We start from the raw sequence: 22,388 nt of genomic DNA, 5'->3' as shown, positions 1-22,388 counted from the left end.
TTATGCCATGCAAGATGTCCAAAATGTCTTACTCCTGCATGGCAAAACGTTTTCAGAATTTAATTTGCCACAGCCTGCAATTCAAGTTACACAAGTTCCAGAGTATGACGAAGCTTCAGAATTATTGTTGGCAACAGAGAAAAGAAACTCATTAAATGGACAACAACCCATTGCATATGACACTATTGTGAGTGCTATAGAAAACAAAGCAGATCCAAGGCCAAAATGTTTCTTTATTGATGGTCCAGGAGGAAGCGGTAACACACACCTCTATGAACTTTTAATGCATAAAGTTAGAAGTTTGGTAAAAGTGGTATTGCCATCAGCTACAACAGGTATTGCAGCAAACCTTTTACAAGGAGGTCGCACTAAGCATTCACTCTTTGGGATACCAGTTCCAGTCAATTAAATCTGTTTCCCGAATAAAACAAGACACATTTGCAGGAAAACAGTTAAACAATGCAAATCTTTTGATACTTGACGAATGCACCATGGCTCCAAAATACGCTTTGACCTTAATTGACAGACTTCTGCATGAAGTAATGACTACAAATGTTGGGGAAAAAAATGAAATTCCGTTTGGAGGTAAAGATTTTGTCATTGGCGGAGATTTTAGACAATGCCTTCCAGTCATCCCAAATGGAACAAGAACAGATGTTATAGAGTTCAGCTTAAAAATGGCCGATCTTTGGAAACAGTTTACTAAACTCTATCTAATGAACAACATGGGATCTTCTGACCCAGACAACAGCAACTGGCTTATTAAACTTAGTAACGGTGAACTTAGTAATCAATACAAGCTTGGCGAAGACATTATTGAAATACCAGAAGACATGTTGTGCACTGACTGCATCGTAAGTGATGTTTTTGGACATGTTGAAATTGATGTGGATGATCAAAGCAGTGTTGAGAGAGCCTCTTCCTATGCAATCTCAGTACCAAGAATGATGACGTGGCTCTGCTAAATGACCGTGTAATGGACAGAATGCCTGGAGAGTATAAGTTGTACAAAAGTGATGATTCGGTGGATGTAGACAATGAAGATGAACGAGAGCATTATCCAGTTGAATTTTTAAATAGCGTTATGCCATCAGGAATGCCATCCCACAGACTACAACTTAAAGTTGGAACAATCGTAATGTTGCTGCGGAATCTAAATGCAAAAAATGGTCTATGTAATGGAACTCGCCTTATTGTTACTGGACTCTATTCCCACGTAGTTCAAGCAAAAGTTGTCACTGGATCAGCAAAAGGAAGCAAAGTGTTCATTCCACGCATTGATTTATGTCCTTCGGACACCGATCTTCCGTTTAGGCTTCGGCGTCGACAGTTTCCAATCAAACCAGCATTTGCCAAGACGATAAACAAGTCACAAGGTCAAACTCTACACCGTGTTGGCATATATCTACCAGAGCCCGTTTTTGGCCATGGACAACTCTACGTTGCATTTTCAAGAGTTAAAATGAGATCCAACGTCAAGGTGCAGGTTCTTGATACTCCTTTACAAGTATAGTTACTTATACATAGTCAAAAAGTATTCACAAAAAATGTAGTGTACAAAAATATTTTAGGTTGATATATTGTGAACAAATCTATTATAGTGTCCATGTACTTCTTTCATCTGACAATTTGTTTAAATACAGTTACATATTCATGTAATGCTTTATCTATTTTAATAATCCATTTAATAATTTTTCTCAGTTGGATTAAGTTCTATGACCAATATCATTTAATAATAATATATATATTTTACATTGAAAAGCCTGTGTCTTCATTGTCTTATTCTTACATCTTCATACATAAACTACATACATATTCTAGAATACCCGATGCGTTAGAATCGGGCCACCATCTAGTATTAGAAAGAATTAGTAAATCTGCTCCATTGTGTTAAGCCTCAGGAACAGTGACATATTACAACTCTGTTTTGCTCTGAGCTGTAATGAACCACCTTTAGTAGTTCATGATGATGTGTACAAAGTATTTCCGTATTCCTCCGCTTCCTTATGGAGGCAGAATCATAAAATGCTGAATTTGGTGCTGTGAAATTAAGGTATTCTACACAGAAGACTGTATGATCTTATGAATGTGATCGTCAACTATGTGTAATTGACTGATGGTCAATAAATCAAAGTGTAACTAACTACTATATTTTTTCATTTTCATTAAAAATGTGATATAATGTGAAGTTGTCAAAATCTAGTGTCTAGGGTATATTTCTTAGATTTTTATTGTGAAACTATGATTAGTTCTAACATCTGCCAATTTACATCACAGCCCTCCATCATTATGGGTTTCATAAGATCATCCACTTTATACAAGAAGCTATTTAGGCTTTTACATGGAGCTTATCTGTCAGTCGATCAGAAACTCACCTCCTGTCAGGTACAAATATGATGCATGATTTTCTTACTGAACTGTGAGACTTCAAATGTCAGTTGGTTGCGATGAGTGGAGAATATATAATTATCTGCACTAAGACCAGGGAAATTCTGAAGATCTCATCATTATACATCAGGACAGAGGTAACAATTATATGATTCCTCTTTGAAAACACATGAACATTCGGCCACGGAGATATCTGATTCCAAATACATAGTTATTAAGGTTGAAGGCAGACTTTAAGTCTAGTTCAACCCATATCCTATCCTAACTTGCCCTAACATGTTGATCCAGAGGAAGGCAAAAAAAACCCATGTGGCAAACAGTAAGCTTCACATTGGGGAAAAAAATTCCTTCCCGACTCCACATACGGCAATCAGACTAGCTCCCTGGATCAACGCAATATTAAGGAAACTAGTGTATATACCCTGTAATATTATACTTTTCAAGAAAGGCATCCAGTCCCTTCTTAAATTTTAGTAGGGAATGACTCATTACATCATCATATGGCAGAGAGTTCCATAGTCTCACTGCTCTTACAGTAAAAAATCCGCATCTGTGAGTATGCTTAAACCTTCTTTCCTCCAGACGTAGAGGATGCCCCCTTGTCCCCGTCGCAGATCTAAGAGTAAAAAGATCATTAGAAAGGTCTTTGTATTGTCCCCTCATATATACATTGTAATAAGATCACCCCTAAGCCTTCGATATTCCAAACTAAATAACCCCAAGTGTGATAACCTGTCTTGGTATTGCAGACCCCCCAGTTCCCTAATAACCTTGGTCGCTCTTCTCTGCACCTGCTCCAGTTCAGCTATGTCTTTCTTATACACCGGAGACCAGAACTGTACGCAGTATTCTAGGTGTGGTCGCACTAGTGACTTATATAGAGGTAAAATTATGTTCTCCTCATGAGCATCTATGCCTCTTTTAATGCATCCCATTATTTTATTTGCCTTTGCAGCAGCTGCTTGACACTGGCCACTAAATGTGAGTTTGTCGTCCACCCATACACCCAGGTCTTTTTCAGTGACAGTTTTGCCCAGTGTTTTACAATTAAGCACATAATTATACATCTTGTTCATTCTACCCAAGTGCATGACCTTATATTTATCCCCATTAAAGCTCATTTGCCATTTATCAGCCCAAGCTTCTAGTTTACATAAATCCTCCTGTAATATAAAATTGTCCTCCTCTGTATTGATTACCCTGCAGAGTTTAGTGTCATCTGCAAATATTGAAATTCTACTCTCTATGCCCACTACAAGTTCATTAATAAATATGTTAAAAAGAAGCAGGCCCCAAACTGACCCCTGTGGTACCCCACTGCTAACCGTGACCCAGTCTGAGTGTGCTCCATTAATAACCACCCTTTGTTTTCTATCCCTGAGCCAGCTCTTAAACCACTTACACATATTTTCCCCTATCCCCATTGTTCTCATTTTATGTATCAACCTTTTGTGTGGCACCGTATCAAAAGCTTTTGAAAAGTCCATGTACACCACGTCCACTGCATTCCCTTGGTCCAGTCCGGAGCTTACCTCTTCATAAAAGCTTATCAGATTAGTCTGACAGGAACGGTCCCTTGTAAACCCATGTTGATATTGGGTCATGAGGTTATTCTTCTCCAGATACTCCAGTATAGTATCTCTTAGAAAACTCTCCAAGATTTTACCCACAGTTGAGGTTAAACTTACTTGCCTATAATTTCCAAGTTCATTTTTTGTCCCCTTTTTAAATATTGGCACCACATTTGCTATATGCCAGTCCTGTGGTACAGACCCTGTTATTATGGAATCTTTAAAAATTAAAAATAATGGTCTATCTATGACTGTGCTTAATTCCTGCAGTACTCGGGGGTGTATCCCATCTGGGCCCGGGGATTTGTCAATTTTAGTGATTTTTAGACGCCACCATACTTCCTGCTGGGTTAAGCAGGTGACATATAATGGAGAATTTTTATCCCTGATCATGTTATCCGTCATGGGATTTTCTTGTGTAAATACTGTTGAAAAAAATTCATTTAGCATATTGGTTTTTTCCTCATCCTCATCCACCATTTCACCCAGACTTTTTTTAAGGGGACCAACACTATTATTTTTTAGCTTCTTACTATTTATGTAGTTAAAGAATATTTTGGAATTATTTTTACTTTCTCTGGCATTGAGTCTCTCTGTCTCAATCTTTGTTACTTTGATTTGCTTTTTACAGAATTTATTTAATTTTCTGTATTTATTTAATGACTCACTACTACCTACTTGCTTTAATTCTCTAAATGCTTTATTTTTGTCACTTATTGCTCCCCTTACAGCTCTATTTAACCATAGTGGTCTCCTATTTCTAGCATGTTTATTCCCATACGGTATATATTGTGCACAGGTCCTATTCAGGATGCTAATAAACGTCTCCCATTTTCTTTGTGTATTTTTATGTCTCAGGATATGGTCCCAGTTAATTGCACCAAGATCATCTCTCATCCGTTGGAAATTTGCCTTCCTGAAATTTAGTGTCCTTGTAACCCCTCTACTACACATTTTATTAAAGGATACATGACAACTTATTATTTTGTGATCACTATTACCCAAGTGACCCTCAACACTTATATTTGATATGTGGTCTGGCCTGTTGGTTAACATTAGGTCTAGCAGTGCCCCCCCTCTTGTTGGGTCCTGAACCAGTTGTGAAAGGTAGTTGTCTCTCATAGTTGTCAAAAAGTAGGTGGACAGTATGTGTAATAAGGTTATGAAGGGGGAGATTTATCAAACATGGTGTAAAGTGAAACTGACTCAGTATCTCGAAATTCTAATGAATCAAGTTGTTCCCCAATTACAGCAACAGCCTAATTCAAATGACCTTTATTTCCAACAAGATGGGGCCCCTCCACATTATTCAAGAGTAGTCCGCGAGTATCTTGAGGAAACATTTCCTAATAAATGAATTAGCCGAAGAGGCCCAATTGATTGGCCGGCACGTTCACCAGACTTGACTCCAATGGATTTTTTCTTTTGGGGAGTACTCAAGGACAAAGTTTATAGTCGAAAACCAAAAAGTGTCAGTGATTTGAAAAATTACATAACAGATGCATTTCAAGAAATTAATGCCCAAAGAGACTTGTGCAAAAATGTTTGTTGAAGCGTAAGAGGCAGACTTCAAAGATATGCAAATTGTGATGGAAAACAGTTTGAGCACCTGCGTTGATAAAATTTAAGGGCTTATGTATTATTGTTCAGAATAAAATTTAATTGTCAATGTCATGCTTGTGTTAGTAAATATTATTTTATATATAAATCAAAATAAATGTTATTATTTTCTGGCCACCTACATTTGGACCACCGATGCCGGGAGCGTGGAGAGGAGATCAGAGGCTGTCTGAAGGTAAGAATAACCTTTTTTTAAATTTTTTAAATTATTTTTTACATTCTATCTTTTACTATTGATGCTGCAGGAAGTTTTATCCCTGATAGGACACTTATCCCCATTTTAAAATGGAGTGGCAAGTGGGATATCTGACCGAAGCTCCATTCATTTTCTTTTGGGCTTCTATAAAAAAACAAGTTCAGCCACTGAGGGAATGAATGGATCAGTGATCAAGTCAGACATGCCACTCCAGTCTAATGGGGATAAAAGCTCCACATTCTGCCGATTGGGTCCACATAGTCCGCCATACAATATTATGGGCAACCACTATTCCACCATACAATATTATGGGCAACCGCATAGTCCGTCCGCCATACAGTATTATGGGCTCCACATAGTCCGCCATACAGTATTATGGGCAACCACATAGCCTGCCATACAGTATTATGGGCAACCACATTGTCCACCATACAGTATTATGGGCAACCACATAGTCCTCCATACAGTATTATGAGCACCCACATAGTCCACCACACAGTATTATGGGAAACCACATAGTCCGCCATATAGTATTTTGAGCACCCACATAGTCCGCCATACAGTATTATGAGCACCCACATAGTCTGCCATACAAAAAAAAAAGAGGGGGAGAAGCCAGCGCTGCTTGTGGTCAGAACGTAATACATAAAGTGTGAAAACACACATTGGTTTCTATCTGTATTCAAAAATGAGACATTTAGCAAAAAATTGATCAATTGTTTGAGCTACCCCGCCACGTCAAGGCAGTCTCGTATGGGGAGTCCTACTCTACGTTTTTTATGTTCGCTGTGCCATTGCGGCCTCCTAAATGTATAAAAGCAAGACCTCATTACATGCACACTGTACCTCAAGCATTTCAAAATCGTTCCTATGGCACCAGAGGACAAGCGCAGATAAAGGTTAGCCAGGTCCATGCAGACATTTCAGGTCCAACCTCCACACTGCCTGACCAGCACCACAGATAAAGGACGATCCAGGCCCAGATACAGGTGCGTAATCAAATAAAGCCTAGGGCAGGGCAGGGCCGCTGTTAATGTGAACAGCAGCCTAGATCAATCACTAAGAAAACAGAAAGAATAGCGTACATGACCCAGCGCGCACGGCTACAGTGGTGGTCAGCCACAAAACCAATATCAAAAAAAAGAGGGGGAGAAGCCAGCGCTGCTTGTGGTCAGAACGTAATACATAAAGTGTGAAAACACACATTGGTTTCTATCTGTATTCAAAAATGAGACATTTAGCAAAAAATTGATCAATTGTTTGAGCTACCCCGCCACGTCAAGGCAGTCTCGTATGGGGAGTCCTACTCTACGTTTTTTATGTTCGCTGTGCCATTGCGGCCTCCTAAATGTATAAAAGCAAGACCTCATTACATGCACACTGTACCTCAAGCATTTCAAAATCGTTCCTATGGCACCAGAGGACAAGCGCAGATAAAGGTTAGCCAGGTCCATGCAGACATTTCAGGTCCAACCTCCACACTGCCTGACCAGCACCACAGATAAAGGACGATCCAGGCCCAGATACAGGTGCGTAATCAAATAAAGCCTAGGGCAGGGCAGGGCCGCTGTTAATGTGAACAGCAGCCTAGATCAATCACTAAGAAAACAGAAAGAATAGCGTACATGACCCAGCGCGCACGGCTACAGTGGTGGTCAGCCACAAAACCAATATCAAAAAAAAAGAGGGGGAGAAGCCAGCGCTGCTTGTGGTCAGAACGTAATACATAAAGTGTGAAAACACACATTGGTTTCTATCTGTATTCAAAAATGAGACATTTAGCAAAAAATTGATCAATTGTTTGAGCTACCCCGCCACGTCAAGGCAGTCTCGTATGGGGAGTCCTACTCTACGTTTTTTATGTTCGCTGTGCCATTGCGGCCTCCTAAATGTATAAAAGCAAGACCTCATTACATGCACACTGTACCTCAAGCATTTCAAAATCGTTCCTATGGCACCAGAGGACAAGCGCAGATAAAGGTTAGCCAGGTCCATGCAGACATTTCAGGTCCAACCTCCACACTGCCTGACCAGCACCACAGATAAAGGACGATCCAGGCCCAGATACAGGTGCGTAATCAAATAAAGCCTAGGGCAGGGCAGGGCCGCTGTTAATGTGAACAGCAGCCTAGATCAATCACTAAGAAAACAGAAAGAATAGCGTACATGACCCAGCGCGCACGGCTACAGTGGTGGTCAGCCACAAAACCAATATCAAAAAAAAAAGAGGGGGAGAAGCCAGCGCTGCTTGTGGTCAGAACGTAATACATAAAGTGTGAAAACACACATTGGTTTCTATCTGTATTCAAAAATGAGACATTTAGCAAAAAATTGATCAATTGTTTGAGCTACCCCGCCACGTCAAGGCAGTCTCGTATGGGGAGTCCTACTCTACGTTTTTTATGTTCGCTGTGCCATTGCGGCCTCCTAAATGTATAAAAGCAAGACCTCATTACATGCACACTGTACCTCAAGCATTTCAAAATCGTTCCTATGGCACCAGAGGACAAGCGCAGATAAAGGTTAGCCAGGTCCATGCAGACATTTCAGGTCCAACCTCCACACTGCCTGACCAGCACCACAGATAAAGGACGATCCAGGCCCAGATACAGGTGCGTAATCAAATAAAGCCTAGGGCAGGGCAGGGCCGCTGTTAATGTGAACAGCAGCCTAGATCAATCACTAAGAAAACAGAAAGAATAGCGTACATGACCCAGCGCGCACGGCTACAGTGGTGGTCAGCCACAAAACCAATATCAAAAAAAAAGAGGGGGAGAAGCCAGCGCTGCTTGTGGTCAGAACGTAATACATAAAGTGTGAAAACACACATTGGTTTCTATCTGTATTCAAAAATGAGACATTTAGCAAAAAATTGATCAATTGTTTGAGCTACCCCGCCACGTCAAGGCAGTCTCGTATGGGGAGTCCTACTCTACGTTTTTTATGTTCGCTGTGCCATTGCGGCCTCCTAAATGTATAAAAGCAAGACCTCATTACATGCACACTGTACCTCAAGCATTTCAAAATCGTTCCTATGGCACCAGAGGACAAGCGCAGATAAAGGTTAGCCAGGTCCATGCAGACATTTCAGGTCCAACCTCCACACTGCCTGACCAGCACCACAGATAAAGGACGATCCAGGCCCAGATACAGGTGCGTAATCAAATAAAGCCTAGGGCAGGGCAGGGCCGCTGTTAATGTGAACAGCAGCCTAGATCAATCACTAAGAAAACAGAAAGAATAGCGTACATGACCCAGCGCGCACGGCTACAGTGGTGGTCAGCCACAAAACCAATATCAAAAAAAAAGAGGGGGAGAAGCCAGCGCTGCTTGTGGTCAGAACGTAATACATAAAGTGTGAAAACACACATTGGTTTCTATCTGTATTCAAAAATGAGACATTTAGCAAAAAATTGATCAATTGTTTGAGCTACCCCGCCACGTCAAGGCAGTCTCGTATGGGGAGTCCTACTCTACGTTTTTTATGTTCGCTGTGCCATTGCGGCCTCCTAAATGTATAAAAGCAAGACCTCATTACATGCACACTGTACCTCAAGCATTTCAAAATCGTTCCTATGGCACCAGAGGACAAGCGCAGATAAAGGTTAGCCAGGTCCATGCAGACATTTCAGGTCCAACCTCCACACTGCCTGACCAGCACCACAGATAAAGGACGATCCAGGCCCAGATACAGGTGCGTAATCAAATAAAGCCTAGGGCAGGGCAGGGCCGCTGTTAATGTGAACAGCAGCCTAGATCAATCACTAAGAAAACAGAAAGAATAGCGTACATGACCCAGCGCGCACGGCTACAGTGGTGGTCAGCCACAAAACCAATATCAAAAAAAAAGAGGGGGAGAAGCCAGCGCTGCTTGTGGTCAGAACGTAATACATAAAGTGTGAAAACACACATTGGTTTCTATCTGTATTCAAAAATGAGACATTTAGCAAAAAATTGATCAATTGTTTGAGCTACCCCGCCACGTCAAGGCAGTCTCGTATGGGGAGTCCTACTCTACGTTTTTTATGTTCGCTGTGCCATTGCGGCCTCCTAAATGTATAAAAGCAAGACCTCATTACATGCACACTGTACCTCAAGCATTTCAAAATCGTTCCTATGGCACCAGAGGACAAGCGCAGATAAAGGTTAGCCAGGTCCATGCAGACATTTCAGGTCCAACCTCCACACTGCCTGACCAGCACCACCAGCGATTCTGAAATGCTTGAGGTACAGTGTGCATGTAATGAGGTCTTGCTTTTATACATTTAGGAGGCCGTAATGGCACAGCGAATATAAAAAACGTAGAGTAGGACTCCCCATACGAGACTGCCTTGACGTGGCGGGGTAGCTCAAACAATTGATCAATTTTTTGCTAAATGTCTCATTTTTGAATACAGATTGAAACCTATGTGTGTTTTCACACTTCTTTTATTACGTTCTGACCACAAGCAGCGCTGGCTTCTCCCCCTCTTTTTTCTTGATATTGGTTTTGTGGCTGACCACCACTGTAGCCGTGCGCGCTGGGTCATGTACGCCATTCTTTCTGTTTTCTCAGTGATTGATCTAGGCTGCTGTTCACATTAAACGGCAGCCCTGCCCTGCCCTAGGCTTTATTTGATTACGCACCTGTATCTGGGCCTGGATCGTCCTTTATCATGTGGTGCTGGACAGGCAGTGTGGAGGTTGGACCTGAAATGTCTGCATGGACCTGGCTAATCTTTATCTGCGCTTGTCCTCTCTGGTGCCATAGGAGCGATTCTGAAATGCTTGAGGTACAGTGTGCATGTAATGAGGTCTTGCTTTTATACATTTAGGAGGCCGTAATGGCACAGCGAATATAAAAAACGTAGAGTAGGACTCCCCATACGAGACTGCCTTGACGTGGCGGGGTAGCTCAAACAATTGATCAATTTTTTGCTAAATGTCTCATTTTTGAATACAGATTGAAACCTATGTGTGTTTTCACACTTCTTGTATTACGTTCTGACCACAAGCAGCGCTGGCTTCTCCCCCTCTTTTTTCTTGATATTGGTTTTGTGGCTGACCACCACTGTAGCCGTGCGCGCTGGGTCATGTACGCCATTCTTTCCTTTTTCTCAGTGATTGATCTAGGCTGCTGTTCACATTAAACGGCAGCCCTGCCCTGCCCTAGGCTTTATTTGATTACGCACCTGTATCTGGGCCTGGATCGTCCTTTATCATGTGGTGCTGGACAGGCAGTGTGGAGGTTGGACCTGAAATGTCTGCATGGACCTGGCTAATCTTTATCTGCGCTTGTCCTCTCTGGTGCCATAGGAGCGATTCTGAAATGCTTGAGGTACAGTGTGCATGTAATGAGGTCTTGCTTTTATACATTTAGGAGGCCGTAATGGCACAGCGAATATAAAAAACGTAGAGTAGGACTCCCCATACGAGACTGCCTTGACGTGGCGGGGTAGCTCAAACAATTGATCAATTTTTTGCTAAATGTCTCATTTTTGAATACAGATTGAAACCTATGTGTGTTTTCACACTTCTTGTATTACGTTCTGACCACAAGCAGCGCTGGCTTCTCCCCCTCTTTTTTCTTGATATTGGTTTTGTGGCTGACCACCACTGTAGCCGTGCGCGCTGGGTCATGTACGCCATTCTTTCTGTTTTCTCAGTGATTGATCTAGGCTGCTGTTCACATTAAACGGCAGCCCTGCCCTGCCCTAGGCTTTATTTGATTACGCACCTGTATCTGGGCCTGGATCGTCCTTTATCATGTGGTGCTGGACAGGCAGTGTGGAGGTTGGACCTGAAATGTCTGCATGGACCTGGCTAATCTTTATCTGCGCTTGTCCTCTCTGGTGCCATAGGAGCGATTCTGAAATGCTTGAGGTACAGTGTGCATGTAATGAGGTCTTGCTTTTATACATTTAGGAGGCCGTAATGGCACAGCGAATATAAAAAACGTAGAGTAGGACTCCCCATACGAGACTGCCTTGACGTGGCGGGGTAGCTCAAACAATTGATCAATTTTTTGCTAAATGTCTCATTTTTGAATACAGATTGAAACCTATGTGTGTTTTCACACTTCTTGTATTACGTTCTGACCACAAGCAGCGCTGGCTTCTCCCCCTCTTTTTTCTTGATATTGGTTTTGTGGCTGACCACCACTGTAGCCGTGCGCGCTGGGTCATGTACGCCATTCTTTCTGTTTTCTCAGTGATTGATCTAGGCTGCTGTTCACATTAAACGGCAGCCCTGCCCTGCCCTAGGCTTTATTTGATTACGCACCTGTATCTGGGCCTGGATCGTCCTTTATCATGTGGTGCTGGACAGGCAGTGTGGAGGTTGGACCTGAAATGTCTGCATGGACCTGGCTAATCTTTATCTGCGCTTGTCCTCTCTGGTGCCATAGGAGCGATTCTGAAATGCTTGAGGTACAGTGTGCATGTAATGAGGTCTTGCTTTTATACATTTAGGAGGCCGTAATGGCACAGCGAATATAAAAAACGTAGAGTAGGACTCCCCATACGAGACTGCCTTGACGTGGCGGGGTAGCTCAAACAATTGATCAATTTTTTGCTAAATGTCTCATTTTTGAATACAGATTGAAACCTATGTGTGTTTTCACACTTCTTGTATTACGTTCTGACCACAAGCAGCGCTGGCTTCTCCCCCTCTTTTTTCTTGATATTGGTTTTGTGGCTGACCACCACTGTAGCCGTGCGCGCTGGGTCATGTACGCCATTCTTTCTGTTTTCTCAGTGATTGATCTAGGCTGCTGTTCACATTAAACGGCAGCCCTGCCCTGCCCTAGGCTTTATTTGATTACGCACCTGTATCTGGGCCTGGATCGTCCTTTATCATGTGGTGCTGGACAGGCAGTGTGGAGGTTGGACCTGAAATGTCTGCATGGACCTGGCTAATCTTTATCTGCGCTTGTCCTCTCTGGTGCCATAGGAGCGATTCTGAAATGCTTGAGGTACAGTGTGCATGTAATGAGGTCTTGCTTTTATACATTTAGGAGGCCGTAATGGCACAGCGAATATAAAAAACGTAGAGTAGGACTCCCCATACGAGACTGCCTTGACGTGGCGGGGTAGCTCAAACAATTGATCAATTTTTTGCTAAATGTCTCATTTTTGAATACAGATTGAAACCTATGTGTGTTTTCACACTTCTTGTATTACGTTCTGACCACAAGCAGCGCTGGCTTCTCCCCCTCTTTTTTCTTGATATTGGTTTTGTGGCTGACCACCACTGTAGCCGTGCGCGCTGGGTCATGTACGCCATTCTTTCTGTTTTCTCAGTGATTGATCTAGGCTGCTGTTCACATTAAACGGCAGCCCTGCCCTGCCCTAGGCTTTATTTGATTACGCACCTGTATCTGGGCCTGGATCGTCCTTTATCATGTGGTGCTGGACAGGCAGTGTGGAGGTTGGACCTGAAATGTCTGCATGGACCTGGCTAATCTTTATCTGCGCTTGTCCTCTCTGGTGCCATAGGAGCGATTCTGAAATGCTTGAGGTACAGTGTGCATGTAATGAGGTCTTGCTTTTATACATTTAGGAGGCCGTAATGGCACAGCGAATATAAAAAACGTAGAGTAGGACTCCCCATACGAGACTGCCTTGACGTGGCGGGGTAGCTCAAACAATTGATCAATTTTTTGCTAAATGTCTCATTTTTGAATACAGATTGAAACCTATGTGTGTTTTCACACTTCTTGTATTACGTTCTGACCACAAGCAGCGCTGGCTTCTCCCCCTCTTTTTTCTTGATAATAGTCTGCCATACAGTATTATGGGCACCACATAGTCCACCATACAGTATTATGGGCAACCACATAGTCCCCCATACAGTATTATGAGCACCCACATTGTCCGCCATACAGTATTATGGGCACTACATTGTCCGCCATACAGTATTATGGGAAACCACATAGTCTTCCATACAGTATTATGAGCGCCCACATAGTCTGCCATACAGTATTATGGGCACCTCATAGTCCACCATACAGTATTATGGGCACCTCATAGTCCACCATATAGTATTATGGGCAACCACATTGTCCGCCATACAGTATTATGTGCAACCACATAGTCCACCATACAGTATTATGTGCTGTGAGCTCATTTTCGGGTTTGCCTCTGGCTTCTGGTGAGGGTTATGGAGCTGGCTGTGCTGACAGAGGAGTAGTGAGTTCTCTATCTGGACTCCCTCTGTTGGTGAAGGGAGGTAATGAAGCTGATCTAAATGGCAGAGATCAGCCACCTGAGGAAGAGGACTGCGATTGGACATCAGGAGTTTCTGATTGGATTTAAGGCAGCCGACTCCCTAGTTTCTTGCTGGTGATTTTTCCTTACTGTGGCTTCTGGTTTCCAGTTTGGTTCCTGCCTTCCTAAAGCCAAGTTTTCTCTGCTATTGTTCATATGAGTTTTGTCTGGTTTGCTTAGTTTTTGAGTTCAGCCATCCCTGGCTGGGACTGGGCTGAATCCCCATTTTGTCTCTGATCAGTTGATCTCTTTTGCTTTGTCTTCAGAATATACCTGAGTGCTGATATAGTGAATTGAAGTCTAGCGACTTCAGGGCCTTTTTCTATCAGACATGTTGGACATTTTTTTTGGCAGGGTTTTTTGCGTGATTGCAGACAGCAGCTTTTCTTTCCTGTCCTTTCTAGTTAGTGAGGGCCCCATCGTTTGCTCAGCTTATCTTTCTATCTGCGTCTGTGTTTTCATCTTGTTTCACCGACAATACATGTTGGGGGCTGTCTATTGCTTTGGGGTCTGCTCTGGGGCAGTTTAAATTTTCCCTTTCTTTCTTTAGGCTTATTTAGTTCTCCGGCCGTGACGAGGCATCTAGGACCACCGTAGGCACGCTCCACGGCTACTGCTAGTTGTTGTGGATAGGATCAGGGGTCCGCAATCCGCTAGTTACCAACCTCTCCGGTTTTCTGGGCTTAGCTTGCTTTTTGTTTTTCCTCCTCGGTGACTCATTCATAACAATTATGGGCACCTCATAGTCTGCCATAAGGTATTATGGGCCCCATATAATGCTCCTCCATTCAGTATTATGGGCACCTGCTCCTTCATACAGTATTATGGGCCCCCTGCTCCTCCATGCAGCACATTATGGCCCCCTGCTCTCATTGCAGCACATTATGGCCCCCCTGCTCCTCCATGCAGCACATTATGGCCTCCCCTGCTCCTCCATGCAGCACATTATGGCCCCGCTGCTCTTCCATGCAGCACATTATGGCCCCCCTGCTCCTTCATGCAGCATACTATGGCATCCTATGCTCCGGCACAGCTTCCAGGGAGCATGGTGATGAGAATGATATACTATTAAACTGAGTAGACGACAACCATGGGGCCCCCAGAAACCTATTTTTCCTCTCATTGTGGCCCCATCAGGTAGCCGGCACAGCTTCCAGGGAGGGTGGTGATATTATATATACTATTACACACCGCGTAGGTGACCACCGTGGGGGCCCCCAGACTGGACTCTCATTGGGGCCTCATCAGGGTGGGTGCAGAGACAGCAGAGCAGATCACCACACCAGGCTAGCCATCTCTACACAGGGCAGGCCGCAGGGCAGGAGTCAGACAGAGGGAGCCCGGCGGAGAGCACACACCACCACATGGCTGGGCCAGCACTGCAGGACAGCGGGAGTCGGGAGCTGCCAGAGCAGAGCTGCCTGACTCCGAGGAGGACACTGGATGCACAGACCCTGACTCAGTCTCTCTACTACTCTCTACTCACAGGACTGGAGGACGGCAGTGTACACACAGAGAGGCGAGCAGAGGGAGCGGGAGCAGCAGGGAGAGCAGAGCTCGCCTGCGTCCTCATGTCTGTGTGCTGGCACTGCTACGCTATTAGCCAGGCAGCAGCCAGCTACAGAGCCGGAAATCAGAGCACGGGGCGGGTGTCACCGCCCATCAAGAACAGCGAGGTCATGCAGCAGGCAGGGTGAGTCATCACAGTCAGTGGAGCCGGAGCCAGCCAGCCAGGGGGTCACTGCCCGACCGCGCGTCAGAGCCTCAGCGGGGTACGCGCGGCGCTATGGTATGTGCACGTGCGTCCCTGCAAATCAAGGGACACGCTCTTAAAGGGCCAACTCATTTAAAGGGGCAGCATTTTTAAAGGGCCCCAGCGACCCTCGGGGCCCACCGGGCATTTACCCGGTACCCCGCCAGGCCAGACCGAGCCTGGCTCTATACATATCCGTGCAAGGCCTGCAGGCACTGCATGTGTGTATATACATATCATTGCATACATCAAGAGGGTCCCTTCCTGTTTACTGCTGCTACCTATAGGATATATACCTAGCCCTAGGTCTAATTGGCTAGGAAAATTTTTTTGGCCAGGGTTAATAGAGCTTATTTTATTGCAAAGCAATCCAGAGCCCTTTTTTTCTTCTCCATTTGCTTTTTGACACGGCACAATACAGCCAGAAAATTTTCCTAGCACAGCGTGAAAGTCCAGCAATTTTAAAGCGATCCCAAAAATCACTTTTGCGTGCACAGAGAAATCTTTCATTTTTATGTGGTACGGTAGAGTAGAATTTTTTTTGAGTGTCTTACACAATTTCTTGACACCATTTTGCTGAACCCCCCAAAAAATACATACAGGCCTCATATTTTACAGTGTGGTATATCTTTGACACACCTCATCCAACCGTCTGCTAAAAATTTGGTCATTTTAGGCCTAAATGCCATTTATTTCCTGTGTGTCACTGTAGTTATACTGTATACAGCATTATTTAGCCAAAAATACAGGCCACAGATTTGTCAGTGTGGTATCTCCGTGCCAGCTCATATATATGCGTGCTCAAAGTTTGGGCATTTTAGGCTGGTATTCCATTTTTTTCTGGTGTCTGTCACTCTAGTAATATACAGCATTATGTTGCTTTTTTAAATAACCAGATATTTTACAATGTGGTATATCTGTGACACGCCTCATACATCCGTGTGCTACAAATTTGGGCATTTTGGTACTTATTGGCACCAATTGGATAACCAAAAAAACATTTTTACTTACAGTCCAGAAAGTGTGGTTTTCCCGCACACGTATCACATACAAGTTCACTCCCTATTCAGCCATTTGTAGTGAACATGTATAATATTCTAGTACATTTACAATGGGCAAGTCGTGTAGCAAGGGATGGGGAAGTGGCCCTGATGTAAGCCGAGGCAGCGGCCATGGGCGAGCTGAAATTGGGGCAAATAAACAACCACATCTTCTCGCTGGACCGTAGTGTCTGAAGTCCTAGGGGACCGTAGCAAGACAGCACGATTGAAGCCCGAGCAGTGTGAAAAGGTTGTTGGTTGGATAGTGGATAATACTTCCAGTTACTTATTCACCACCACCAGCATCCTGTCTTCCACACGGTCAAGTCTGAGTAGCCGTGAATCTGGACCGCATATTCCTCACCCTGATCCTCCTTCCTCCCACCATGTTGAGTGCCCTGAGACAACTGATCCCACACTCGGACACTCTGAAGATCTGTTCACTTTTCCATTTATAGATTCGTGCCTCTCGCCCGATCCACTTGAAGCAGGGCAAGATGAGATTCCATGTAGCGATGCCCAAATATTTGAGCAGCCCCGGTCCCAAGAGGTGGACGATGATAACACACATTTGCCAGAAAGTCAGGAGTAGGACCTGGGTGCGGAAGTTGTTGATGAGGTGGTGGATGTAATAGTAACTGACCGAACCTGGCAGGAGGACATGCAAAGCGAGGACAGCATCACACAGGGGGAGGGAGGCGTAGCAACTTTCAGGCAGGAAGAAGATATGTGGTTGTTTCAGACAGAAGACGGGCAACCATTCCCCGTAAGACCAACATGATGGAAGCTGCCAGTTCAACGTTAGGTCTTCTCGAGTCTGGTTATTTTTTAAAGACTTTTTTTAAAAATAAAAAATACAGGCCACATATTGAACAGTCTAGTATCTCTGTCAGACGTCTGATGTATTTCTTGCCTACAAATTGTGGCAATTCAGAACTACATTCCACTGTATGTGATGTCTGTTACCCTAGGTCTCTACTCTATTTTGGGTTAAAAATACAGGCCACATATTACCCCCTTAGTGACAGAGACAATTTGCAGCTTAATGACCAGGCCAATTTTTACAATTCTGACCACTGTCACTATATGAGGTTATAACTCTGGAACTCTTTAACGAATCCCGCTGGTTCTGAGAATGTTTTTTCGTGACATATTTTAATTCATGTTAGTGATAAATGTTTAAAATTTTGCAATTTTCAAACTTTTAATTTTTATGTCCTTAAATCAGAGGGATATGTCACAAAAATACTTAATAAATAACATTTCCCATATGTCTGCTTTACATCAGCACAATTTTGGGACCAACATTTTTTTTGTTAGGAATTTATAATGGTTAAAACTTGATGAGCAATTTGTCATTTTTACAACAAAATTTACAAAACCAATTTTTTTAGGGACCACATCACATTTGAAGTCACTTTGAGAGGTCAATGTGACAGAAAATACCCAAAAGTGACACCATTCTAAAAACTGCACCCCTCAAGGTGATCAAAACCACATTCAAGAAGTTTATTAACCATTTACGTACTTCACAGGAACTGAAGAAATGTGGAAGGAAAAAATTAACATTTAACTTTTTTTTTACAAACATTTTACTTCAGAACCATTTTTTATTTTCACAAGAGTAAAAAGAGAAAGTGAACCACAAAATTTGTTGTGCAATTTCTCCTGAATACGCTGATACCCCATATGTGGGGGTAAACCACTGTTTGGGCGCACACTAGGGCTTGGAAGAGAGGGAGCACCAATTGACTTTTTTAATCTCAAAGGAGGCGCCATGTCGCGTTTGAAGGCCCCCTGATGTGCCTAAATAGTGGAAACCCCTCAATTCTAGCTCCAACCCTAACCCCAACATACCCCTAACCCCAATCTCAACCCCAACCCTAATCCCAACCCTAATCCCTAACCCTAATCCTAACCCTAACCGTAACCCTAATTCCAACCCTAACCCTAATCCTAATTCTAACCCTAAACCTAATTCCAACCCTAGCCCTAACGAAAAAATGAAAATAAATATATTTTCTTTATTTCATTATACAGTGCCTTGTGATAGTATTCGGCCCCCTGGTACTTTTCAACCTTTTCCCACATATCATGCTTCAAACATAAAGATACCAAATGTAAATTTTTGGTGAAGAATCAACAGCAAGTGGAACACATTTGTGAAGTTGAACAAAATGTATTGGTTATTTTAAATTTTTGTGGAAAGCCCCATTTTCTATAACACAAGCTAGAGATTTTGACATTTCGGCTAAATTTCAAGAGGTGTCAATTGGAGAGCATGGTGGTCATAGATGTGACTTCTACACAACCACACGAGCTGACACTTCTCCACCACCCAAGGTGCCGCACCGCCAACCTTCTTTCTCTTCGCCATTATCCCGTAGAATGTAAGTCCGCAAGGACAAGGTCCTCTCCCCTCTGTACCAGTCTGTCATTGTAGAATTGTTCACTGTAAACGATATCTATTACTTTGTATGCAACCCCTTCATGTACAGCACCATGGAATTATTGGCGCTATATATATAGTGAGGCTGATTACCAAGCACCTGAGCTGGATGATGATGACTGGGTGACCGGAATTGCTGACTGGATATAAGGCAGCCGACGCCCTTCTGCCTTGCTGGTGATCTCTCTGAGGGATTCTAGGAGGCCAGTCTGTTTCCTGCCCCTCAAAAGCTAAGTTTTCTGCTCTGCTTTTTGCATTTGTGTTTTGGTTTTGTTTTGCCTTGTTTTTCTGGATTTCTGCCATTCCCTGATGGGGTGAGCTGAATTCCTTTTTGCTCTGTCTTCAGAAAATACCTGAGTACTGATATAGTCTTTTTGAAGCCTAGCGTCTTCAGGGCTTTTTTCCCTATCAGCCTGTTGGCTCTTGTTTTGATAGGGTTTTGGCAGATTGCAGACAGCAGCTTTTCTATCCTGTCCTATTTAGTTAGCTTGGGCCCCATCATTTGCTCAGCCTATCTTTCTATCTGTGTGAGTGTTTTTTCATCTTGCTTCACCGTCATTATATGTTGGGGGCTGCCTATTGCTTTGGGGTCTGCTCTGGGGCAGTTTAGATTTCCCTTTCTGTCTTTAGGCTATTTAGTTCTCTGGCTGTGATCGAGGGGTCTAGGGCACCGTAGGAACCCCCCACGGCTACTGCTAGTTGTTGTTGATAGGTTCAGGGGTCTGCAATCCGATAGCTGCCAACTTCTCTGGTTTTCTGGACTTAGCTAGTATTTCTGTTTTTGCCTCCTACGGTGACCCATTCATAACAGAGGACTATGGTGAGTGCATTTTACTGTATGGAGGACTACGGGGTGTATATTATGCTGTATGGAGCACTATGGGGTGTATTATAGTACATGGAGGACTATGGGGTGTGTATTATACTGTATGGAGCACTATGGGGTGTATTATACTATATGGAGGACTATGGGGTGTGTATTATACTGTATGCAGGACTATGGTGAGTGCATTTTACTGTATGGAGGACTATTGGGTGTGTATTATACCGTATGGAGCTCTATGGGGTGTATTATACTATATGGAGGACTATGCGGTGTGCATTATACTGCATGGAGCACTATAGGGTGTGCATTATACTCTATGAAGGACTATGGGGTGTGCATTATACTGTATGGAGGACTATGGTGCGTGCATTATACTGTATGGAGCGCTATGGGGTGTGTGTATTATACTGTGTGGAGCACTATGGGGTGTGTATTATACAATGTGGAGGACTATGGGGTGTGCATTAAACTATGTGGAGGACTGTGGGGCGCATACTAAGCAAGCAAAATGCTGCCTATTCATTAAGTGACTGGATTGCTTATGACGGAACAGAAATCATTGTTTTATGCAGCACATCACCTGGTGAAAAATGCAGATATGCTGCTGATAGCTCAATCTGTCACCATACACTATCATGTTATTAGTGATTGCTCTATTCCCATCTTTGTTCCTCATCCAGTGTAGACGGGCCGGAAACAAGTGTTGAACGACTTCAATATTGTCGATCACGTTCGCTTAACGGCCTGAACTCAGAGCATGTATATGCAACTAAAATGTTTGTGCGATGGTGCAATATGTTAGCATTTGGGGCCCCACTTTAAACTTTTGCCCAGGACCCCAGAATATTATTTCAAAGTTTTCTGGTGATGTCAGACTGAAATCTTACAATTCATATCTACAACTATTGAAAAACGTGAACCTTTCCTGGCAGTCTGCTTCATAATGGTATTGCAGAATACAGACTGCCATAAACTGCAGAAAATATATTACTTTCATCTTTGAGGATTATAATTTGAGAACTCTTATTTGTAATGACTAGTGTTGAGCATTCCGATACTGCAAATATTGGGTATCGGACGATATTCGCTGTATCGGAATTCCGATACCGAGTACCGATATTTTTTGTATGATGCTGCTGTTCTCCATGCAAGATCACGTGGGACACTCGTGGACTTCTGCGGCTCAGGGGTAAGTATATTGGTGGTTTGTTATTTTAACATTTATTCCACAGATGACAATGGCTTCGGGGATCAAAGTGACAAGTGATGGTGAGTATGTACTCTATGTTATATGTACTGTATGTCTATATGTATGTATTGTATGAATGTATTGTATGTAGTATATATGTATGTTGCATGCAGTATATATATAGTATATATGTTGCATGTAGTATATATGTGGTATATATGTAGTATGCATGTTGCATGCATGTAGTATATATGTTGTATGTATGTATGTTGCATGCATGTAGTATATATGTGGTATATATGTAGTATGCATGTAGCATATATGTATGTTGCATGCATGTAGTATATATGTTATATATATTTATGTTGCATGCATGTAGTATATATGTTGTATGTATGTATGTATGTTGCATGCATGTAGTATATATGTGGTATATATGTAGGGCAAGTTAGGATAGGATATGGGTTGAACTAGATGGACTTAAAGTCTCCCTTCAACCTTAATTACTATGTTACTATGTTAGTATGTATGTTGCATGCATGTAGTATATATGTGGTATATATGTAGTATGCATGTGGTATATATGTATGTTGCATGCATGTAGTATATATGTAGTATATATGTATGTTGCATGCATGTAGTATATATGTAGTATATATGTAGTATGCATGTTGCATGCATGTGGTATATATGTAGCATGCATGTAGTATATATGTAGTATGTATGCAGTATGTATGTTGAATGCATGTAGTATATATGTAGTATGTATGTTGCATGTAGTATATATGTATGTTGCATGCATACAGTATATATGTAGTATATATGTAGTATGCATGTTGCATGTAGCATATATGTAGTATATATGTATGATGCATGCATGTAGTATATATGTGGTATATATGTAGTATGCATGTTGCATGCATGTAGTATATATGTTGTATATATGTATGTTGCATGCATGTAGTATATATGTTGTATATATGTAGTATGCATGTTGCATGCATGTAGTATATATGTTGTATATATGTATGTTGCATGCATGTAGTATATATGTTGTATATATGTAGTATGCATGTTGCATGCATGTAGTATATATGTTGTATATATGTA

General features: G+C 42.6%; 1 protein-coding gene across 1 annotated transcript; it reads left to right on the top strand.

Annotated features, from left to right (window-relative positions):
• Window positions 1–7: 7 nt before the first annotated feature.
• Window positions 8–1,513, top strand: LOC141085745 (ATP-dependent DNA helicase PIF1-like). Its single transcript, XM_073571279.1, has 3 exons — window positions 8–187; window positions 327–854; window positions 944–1,513. The coding sequence occupies exons 1-3, from the start codon at window positions 8–10 to the stop codon at window positions 1,511–1,513; spliced, it is 1,278 nt and encodes a 425-aa protein (XP_073427380.1).
• The last annotated feature ends 20,875 nt before the right edge of the window (window positions 1,514–22,388 follow it).

This window comes from Dendrobates tinctorius, unplaced genomic scaffold (assembly GCF_039654945.1).
Source record: "Dendrobates tinctorius isolate UK_male_01 unplaced genomic scaffold, ASM3965494v1 ptg000029l, whole genome shotgun sequence".
In the NCBI taxonomy this organism is placed as follows: domain Eukaryota; kingdom Metazoa; phylum Chordata; class Amphibia; order Anura; family Dendrobatidae; genus Dendrobates; species Dendrobates tinctorius.
Note: the sequence above shows the minus strand (reverse complement) of the source record. Positions and strands in the feature narration are given on the sequence as shown.